We start from the raw sequence: 9,054 nt of genomic DNA, 5'->3' as shown, positions 1-9,054 counted from the left end.
TGAGCTGATGTTGTGAGTTTCTCTTCTTCGCTGTATGCACGACACGGGACGCTTCAGTCAAGTCGTCTCCGTTCGTGCTCTCGAGCCTTCGGGCAAAGCAAAGTGCTCGTGTATTCTCAGTGACACCTCACACACGTGTTCTCGCTGGAAGGTTAGCGAGCGCTGCCTCACAGCGGAGGAGAATTGAATATGATAAGAAGGTGTGAGCGTGCCACGCCTCAGGACAGGATGGCTCTCTTTGTCACAACAAGAATGAAAAGACGATTAAGAGGAAAGACGACACCCGGGGGGGGGGGGGGTACGGAGGCTACAGTTCTCAATGCAGGAGGTTCAAATCCAACCTGTGGCTCCTTTCCCGCATGTCAGTCCCCTACTCTCCTCTCCCTCCAATAAAGCCCAGAAATAAATCTTTAAAGAAAAAAAGAGAAATCGAGAGACAGCGGGGAACATCATCCCCAGCTCAGACTCGAACCGTAACGTGGGCCCACTGCACCACCAGCGCCCCGACACTGGGAGGCTGAGTGGATGTGAGTGTCCAGTGAGGCGACCTTCAACGCTCTCACCTGTGACCGCTGCGTTGTGTTTTTGTGCCGGCTCTTAAAAAGGCATGCTATGGTTATGTAATGATTAAAGGACGCGTGACTGATTGAGGCTGCATGAAGAGCTGAGATCAGCCCGACAACATAAACACTGAAACGTTAGGACTCTAATGACGTGCTGCTTTTTGTGGAGGATCAACTTCTCGCACATTTATCATTTAAGAAGAAAAAAAAAGTGAGGACATTTTCTCCGGATCAATAGAATAAAAAAACTTATATTAGCCGTCATTCTGAAATCATGGCACTAAAACAACAGTCCAAAATGGAAACGGCTATTTCTGTGCTCCGAGATCTGAAGGGCAGAGTCTGTAACTATATGAAACACCTCATTCTCACCCCGTGCTGCCAAAGGACTTCCAATAAAAATCTATCTGGAAGCGAGTCAACACGTCTCAGACGCCAAGAGCGCCGGTAAGAGGTCAGCCTCTGTCACTGGAGCTTTATTGTCTTAATCTGGAGTTCAGGAGGTGTCAACGGGAACCAAAGCGGAGGGAGGCGGAGGAGTCAATGAAATGAAGAGCGAGGAGCTCCGCCTTCGCCAAGATGGAAATGTTTCTTCAAAGAGAACATCCATTAAATCTATTTATACCGGCGTTTCATTTTCACACTTAAACTGGGAACGTCTTACCAAGCCACCTCCATCAGAGAGATGGGCACGGCTGCTGCGTAGATGGCCAGGTCTCCGTACAGATAGACGATGATGCAGATGTAGAACATATTGACTCCGACTGAAAAGACAAAAACAGACCAAAAAAAAAAAACAGTCAGAAAGGTCGTAGATGTTCAAGAAAATCAACAGATCCTTAAAGGGGGAAGTTCCCTCTTTTCACATATTTCCAGCTCAGAAGCTCCGGGGGTTTTTTTTGACCCCGGACAGTTTGATGACGGTAGAAGCTCAGACCTGATGGTTTCGGATTGTGAAGCTTTTTGTGGAGCCAGCAGACTCGCTGTACTTCAAATCCATCTGGGACTCCAGACCACTTTTTGAAGGTCTCAGACTGGGTGGGATACAGACTTGAACTCAAGACCACCACAGGTGGGTTAATGTTAGCCTAACCCTTGACCTCAACCCACGTCACTACTGTGATTAGAAGGAAAACGCCCCTTTCTTAAGAAACAAAAAAAAAACCAATCACTTTAATTAATTAATAATTAGATTCAGTGATATTTATGGTCTGGTCTCGGAGCAGGTCTCGGAGATGTTTTGGTAAAAAAACAAAAAACAAAAAAACAGTTTCTGCGTGTTTATGTTGCAGCCGTTGAAGTTTGTTTCTGTCCTGATGAAGCTGTCGACCCGAGTCGTCCTGTATTCTCAGTCAATGTGAAGACTAAAGAGCCGAAGTTTCAAATCCAATGAATTCCCTCTAAAACAAAAAGAGAGATTCTTTACCAATGATCCGTGCAAAAGTCAAACTATACAGCTATGGTGTCATCTCTATTAAAATGCACCGTCCCCTTTTTCTGGGACAGCAGGAGCCCATCTTATTGGTCCAATGAAAAATATTTATAGCATTAATTAAAAAACTAATCAGACCCATGAAGTAAAATTTTCCTCATCAACCCTCTTACTCTGGACGTTGACGAGCTCTTCCACGTCTCACTTCTTTTTTTTTTTTTTTTTTCACCCTCACGTCTCCGGAAAGCTCCGACCCCGTCTGGCCTGGCCGCCTTTTTGCCAAGACGAGACGGAGAGCTCTAACCAGCAGACGGACCGTCCCGGTGCTCCACACATCCATCACTCCTCCTGAAATCTCAGAGGGAGGTTCAAACGTCCAACTGGACCCCTTCAGCTAACGCATTACTGACACGGAAATGAGAGTGTTGGAGTCCATTAAAAAGGAGTAAAAGGAGACAGATTTACAGCTTCACAGGGTGGACTCTCTCTTTTATGAATTAAGGGGCTGAGGGGGCGCCGATCATTCACTTACATTAAACTGGGACAGAAGTCAAAAACTGTAGGAAGTAAGCCGACGAACTCCAGTTCATCCAGCTTGTGAAAGAAAATGTAAAGAGAGCAGGCCAGGAGTCGGGTCCAAAGACAGCTGTGGATAATGGACTCAGAGAGGTGTTGAGTGTAAACAGTGATCACAGAGTCGGACACAGAAACCTGCAGGCACAACGCTGGGGAGCCTTCCACCATGTTTATACACGGCAAGATCAGTCAATGGCTCCACAAGGCTCCAATAAAAAAAGAAGGATTGACTGAAGCAGGAAGTTTAGCAGCGATCTCGTTTTGACTCGTTAGCTCCGATGCTAAAATGAGCTAATGGTAGTGGCGAGAGGTTTCATCATAAAAGAGACACGGAGACGTCTCTGACGTACTCGTCATGCGTAGAGGAGCATGAGTTGCCTTGTCCTGATTTATCGGTCAGCCTCTGACAGAATGATGAAATGTGATTTTTAAATTTAGTCCACGTTCACACTGTAAAGGCTCGTGCATTGTGGTTAAGGAAGTCGAACCTTCTTCCTCACGTCATCAGCTCATGACACAAATCCTCTCCCCGGCTGCATCACGTCTCCTGAGGCACGAGGCTGGATGAGAACGTACTGTACTCTGCCGTCGCTGTCAGGGAGCGATAGGCGAGGCGAGGCGAGGGCGCCGCATGACCACGGGGATGCAGGCCTTCACGGCTGTGTAACTAATATTTCCCAATTACTCTGAGCCACGGGGGCGAGCGGCGGCGCGGTCTTTCATGTAGCTGTGAAACGCATCCCTATCCATCATCACTCTTTGCTCGCTGACTGACAGCAGAGCTGACAACATCCGCTGTGTGTGTGTGTGTGTGTGTGTGTGTGTGTGTGTGTATGGGGGGGGAGCGGCCATGTTTTCATACAGTGCATGACATGGGAAGGTTCAACAGTGGGGATTACATTTGTTTTCAAAACATAAAACAAAAAAACAGGAGGAGGAAAACAGTGAATCTGAACCCTGAATTTCACCTCATTAATCTGCCTCTCTTTAAAAATCAGATTTCACTCCTCCGGTGAGTCACAGAGGGGAAAATGTGATGAAGTGCGATGACAGATTTTTAATCTAAATTGAGCCGGCCTCGGAGGCAACAACACCATTAACAGGAAATAGGACAGAAGAGGGGAGGAAATGGCTAATTTAAGGTGCACCTCGTCCACAGCGCTGACTGATGACACAGTCGGTACTTCTGCTTCCAACGTCAGTAAACAGAGAGGACGGAGTAACACATGAAGCTAAAAGTTCATGCTACGAGCTTCTCTCCTTGGACTCAAGTCGTCTCATCGATCCGTTGGCTTGATCACAGTCTGAAATTAAAGTGCATCTCTTACCACGCTGACAGGAAACTGTTGTAGCAGCGGGCTCATGGAAAATGATTGGGCTGCGGGGCTTTAACAAACACGTCCATTAATCTTCCCGCTGGCTCGGGCTCTCCTCCTTTTTCATTTTCATTTGCTCTCGATCCTCAAGTTTGACATTTAAGTAAAAGTCACTGGAGTGTTAAAAAAACCCACATGTGGCCATGTTTGGCTCTCATTAAAAAAAAAAACAGGAGCCAGGCAGCGAGAGGGAATTACTATTCAGTGTGTCAGAGCGAGGATGGCTCATGTTTGCACATGTTAACGCAGCGGCGCTCTTTCTCTCCTTTTCTCTCTTCGTGACTTTAGCCAAAGTCGTCTTCTAATCAAATCATCAATGTGAAGGTTGTAGTCACACCTTTCCTCGCTGAGTGCAGATAAACCGGCCCCCATCAACATTCCTGTCAGCGGCTGCAGGTCAGCCCGATACCTTACCCGTGGCCTTATTCCAAGCCCGCCTTCACTCTGCTGCTGCTGCGGCGGCGTCAATGTGAGTCCAGGAGGAAGTCAAACGCCCTCTAAGAGCGTCTCTTCAGCAGCAGGAGAGAAGCGTTTTAATTGGCCTGTAAAAGTTGCAAGAGGACAGAGAGACGGTGCACAGCAGGCGGCTGGTTTCTAATCTGTGAGGACAGTGAAGGCGTGTTTAAACTGTTTTTAACACGGCTCTTCCGTGTGACTGAGCTCCTTGAACACGAGCTGAGCGCCGGCGCCGCTTCTCAACAAAATGCTTCCAACAAAAACTCCTGAAGTTTGCAGGATGGGAAACACTGCATATAATATAACCAGGAGGACCTCCCATCTGTGAGGGTGTTTAAACAGGATTTGTAAAAGTTCTCTGACTGCTGACTGTGTGATGTTGATGTGTGATCCTTCATACCCAGAATCCTTTGCACTTCGGCGTTTTGTTACCTGGACTGGATTGATTTGTCTCCAAACAACCCGCTGTATTTTTTCTTTTTTCTTTTTTTTTTTAAATGGAGCTAAACGACTTATTGTTCCTTCAAAGTTTGAGGTGGAAAAGCATGCATGCAGATGAAAGCGAGTCATGTATTTTTCTGCTGAGTCATGATTACATGACTAAAAGTCATGAAAGGCCTTTTGGAGGGTCTGGGATGGACTCGTATCTTTAAAGCTAGCAGCACACGAGGACTCGCCCTCCAACCTTTGGAGCCGCCGTCTGCAACACTTTAAGACTTCTGATGAGGTTGGACATGATGCAAATCTTTGAAGCTCATTTTCATTGAGTGTAATTCATCGCAGACTTTTAAGGGTTTTTTTTTTTTTTGGTTCGCTCCTGAGCTGTGGAGCGACGGACAACAGAGCAGGTTGATTCTGTCAGGACAGACAGCAGAGTCTCCTGCTTCCTCGTCCAGCATGTGCTGGGACTCGTGCCTGTCCGATTCCTTCCTGATTAGAGTCACCGGGCAGCTTTCCCGTCGCGTGTGGAGAGAGAGAGAGAGAAAACTCATTTCCTTATGACCAATCGATACCTCCGTGTGCTTCACCTGCACCGTGTCATGGTGAGAGAGGAGGAGGAGGGGGTTTTTTTGTAACACTTCACATTCACGAGCTGAGTGACAGGAGGCAGAGCGGACGGGAGCACGCTGCAGCTTTAACAGCAGAAGCTGCATGACGGCACGCATGAGCGCGTTCACACGTGTGTGGGTGTGAACACGAGCCGGGTGGACTCGTTGCAACAACGTGTGTGCGTGCGTGCCGAGTGCACCACCTAGTGTCGAGAGGCTGACGGACACATGATGCTGTCAGAGCTTTGACCTTATTTTTTTTGCTGTTTTTTTTTTTTTTTCTCTTTACTCCTGCAACAACAACAACGCACGCCGCAGACGCTTGAACCGCACCGGCATCGGGAGAGACGAGGAGACGGAGGGTACACGAGGGGAAGCAGGAGGTGCGACATAAAGTCAGGACCAGGGCGAGGTGCTGATATGAATAAGAAATGCAGAGCCGCGAGGTTCTTCTGTGTGATTCAAGGTGAATTCAATTTAGCTAACACAGGCTTCATTAGATCGCAAATCATTCAGGATGACGCCTTACAGTCCGGTACAGGTTGTGCCCCCTCTCTCTCACACACACACACACACACACACACACACACACACACACAGTAAGGAGATTAACCACCTTGATGGGGTCTCAAACAGGTAATTACAACCAAAGGCAATTTATCCATATATAATTACTTCCAATTAAGGAGCCATCAGCCTTCTTTTGTGAAAGTTAAGATTGGGTAAAAATGATCCCACACAACCTTCCCTCCTCCTCCTCCTCCTCCTCCTCCTCCTCCTCCTCCTCCCGCGCACGCCGCGTCTGCAGCTAATGGAAAAAAACTGAGGAGTGAGATTAAAGACGCTCGAGGACAGGAGGCTTATTACCTTTATTGAAGAACATGGACGCCATCTGACCCATCTCCACCCGCTCCACGATGTCGAAATGATCGACGTGACCTCCGGATCGCTCTGTGAAGACAAAGACATGGTTCGTACGGCGGAGGGATTTTATCGGTTTCTTGTCAGATGACAGTGTAAGCCTTTCTTTCTCGACGCGGCTTGTTACAGCTCCTTTAATATTTGAGATCTTTTTAACTCCGGCAGACTGGCAGCAAAGACGATGTGGGTCTTTCTGAAAATGGGAAGGACTTTCAACTTGAGCTCTCCGAGACGCCGCACAAAAAAAAAAAATTCAAACCCTGGACACTGCTTTGTTTGTTTGTTGCATCTCCTGTCTCCTGTTTCTGTATCTTCTTTAACAACTTGCCATGCAACGAGCCGTTCAGTCTTTGAGCTAACAAACCAGCAGGTACGGCGTGATGTCATCGACACCTGTAACACTCAAGGATACTTACGCACAGACAGGATGGGCTTGGTCTCCGGCTCTGATCGACCTCGGCCCATGACGTCGTCGTCCGAGTACTCCGACATGGAGTCGCTGTCGTCGACCTGCGGAGACAGCACGAGGCTCGTTCTGAACATCAACAACACTCAAGTTAATAAGCCACTAAAAAGGCAGCGTTTGAGGGGGGGGGGGACATTTGGAAATAACCAGCAACATCTGGGGGATCAAATTGGAGAACGATTGACTTTGATCGGCTGTCGATCATCGTCGAGTGTCATCGGCTGAGTTAATGATCGATGAGCTGGCGGGAGTTCAGGGAGGAAGAGATGAGAAGCGACAGGAGCTCATTTATCTAACAACAAACCAGCAGAATAACAAGAGCAGCTCTGGAGGAGAGTCGGTCACCAACGGAGAGCAAAAGTTCAACCAGCTGCTTTTTGATGTGAAAGGATTCTGAAGAGGTAGCTTTAAAGTGTTTCACACCTCTTGGCTTTCTTTGGAAACATACGTGACGCACGGCTGCGAGGAGGGAAGAACTGCTTTCCTTTCATAAATGTGCCTCACTCCAGCAGACAGAAATAAAAAGCATTCAGCTGCAAACATTTCCAGCTTGTTTTCCATTAGGAAGGAGGAACAGGCGGAGAGGGAGAGCAGGGGCCATGAATCAGGGGGGGGGGGGGCTCCGTTAGAGTCGGGCTATTGTCCTCAGGCTCATAACTCCTCGAGTGGAAACACACGAAATGACTTCTGTACGGCGGGGACGAACACGAAGCAAAGGCCGAGTCGTTGTCTTTAGTCAAAGTAAAGAAAGATTGAAGAGCGGGCCGGTAATGGAGTAGAGTGCGTTAGCGCCGGCTTCACTCACACTCAGGTTTCTAATAGATGGAGGGAGGAGACGTGTTTCACTTCGCCTCTGATTGGACGATAAAACAACGACAGCAGCAGCCTCCTTCTGAATAGAGAGAAGAAAAAAAAAGAAGAAAAAAAACTGCTCGCTGTTCAAATGAGAAATCTTTGTCTGGGTTTAAAAGGAGGGAAAATATCTCAAAGTGTTTGATATTTTCATGGCTTCACAACAAACAAATCAAAGCTGAGATATTTTCCCTCCGTCTGCTGTGACACCTCACTGGTCCTCAGGCGTGTCGTTACCTAGAGAGGCCACACGAGGGCGCCAGAGTGCATCTCTGGTCCGTGTGGTTGGTGGAAGCAGACGAGCTCGGGGAGGAATCACGTTTTCTAAAGTGGAAATATTCAAAGTCTGCTGATTTCTACTTTTTTCTCAGTCGATATTTTTATCGATTAATCAAAATAATTTCCAAAACAAAAGATTATGTTTTCTCACAACTTGTTTAGTCCACACAGCGCAGATCTTAACTTGACTGTTATTAAAGCGACAGCGTCCAAAGGTCCGAGTGCTGTTCAGCTTAACACGCCTATAAGCAGGCGACTGGACCGACCTGTGGACATGAGAGAGACGCCGGTGCCCCCCCCCCCCTTTGTTGTGCCCAGTCGTCTTATTGTTACGTTTGTATTTATTTATTTAACCTTTATTTATCCAGGAAAAGTCCCAAAAGCTCAAAAGTAACAAGTTATAAAACAAACAGAAGTAGAAGAAATCAGTTCTGTTCTTTTGCAGACGTTTTGCAGCATGTGAAAGGAGCAGATCTGTTTCCTCGTCAACTCGACAAGAAGGGCCGTTTAGATTTTAATTTGCAGGAAGAAGCGTAAATTATTTCAGACCAACTCGAGCTTCATTTGATGTTGAAACAGTTTTAAAGCAGTTTATAGGGAGAGCACAGCCGGCGCTCGTGCCGAGTCTAAATCTGAACCGGATCAGGATTTATATTTGATCTATTTTTGTCGAATCAGAAGAACAGAAGTCTTTGATGTGTATTCCTGTGCGGCTCCTCGTGAGCACAACAAACATCTCTCAGTGTCCGTAAACACGTGAAGGCTGTTTGCTTTGCAGCCTCCTTCAACAAGACATCATCTCACCTCCTCCTGCTCTCTCCTCTTCCAGCGCAGCTGAGCGTTCGCCGCCGCCATCGCCTCGATCACAAAGGTGGTGGTCATATAGCTGAAGAGAGGAGAGACAGAGGAACGCTGTGAGGCGACTAACGAACAGCTTTTAACCATCGACTGAAACGTGTCAGTCGTGCGTTGGAAAAACACTCGGGGTCAGACACATTCGTCATCGTCTCAAGGTCTGATCCAGGAGGAGCCACAGGCCGGATTCAAACCCCGGCCGCCCGCTACAAGGACGACAGCTCCTGTA

General features: G+C 47.5%; 1 protein-coding gene across 1 annotated transcript in view; it reads right to left on the bottom strand.

Moving 5' to 3' along the window:
* tmem104 (transmembrane protein 104) overlaps positions 1 to 9,054 on the bottom strand; it is a 42,031-nt gene that overhangs the window by 30,644 nt on the left and 2,333 nt on the right. Inside the window, exons 3-6 of the mRNA XM_079367209.1 lie at positions 8,775 to 8,856; positions 6,790 to 6,883; positions 6,320 to 6,403; positions 1,228 to 1,327 (exon numbers count right to left, since the gene is read on the bottom strand). Of these exons, the coding sequence (XP_079223335.1) occupies positions 1,228 to 1,327; positions 6,320 to 6,403; positions 6,790 to 6,883; positions 8,775 to 8,856 (360 nt within the window). The remainder of the gene's footprint in view (positions 1 to 1,227; positions 1,328 to 6,319; positions 6,404 to 6,789; positions 6,884 to 8,774; positions 8,857 to 9,054) is intronic.

The sequence above is a fragment of the Symphodus melops genome (assembly GCF_947650265.1).
Source record: "Symphodus melops genome assembly, chromosome: 17".
In the NCBI taxonomy this organism is placed as follows: Eukaryota; Metazoa; Chordata; class Actinopteri; order Labriformes; family Labridae; genus Symphodus; species Symphodus melops.
This window is presented reverse-complemented; position numbering and strand designations above follow the sequence as displayed.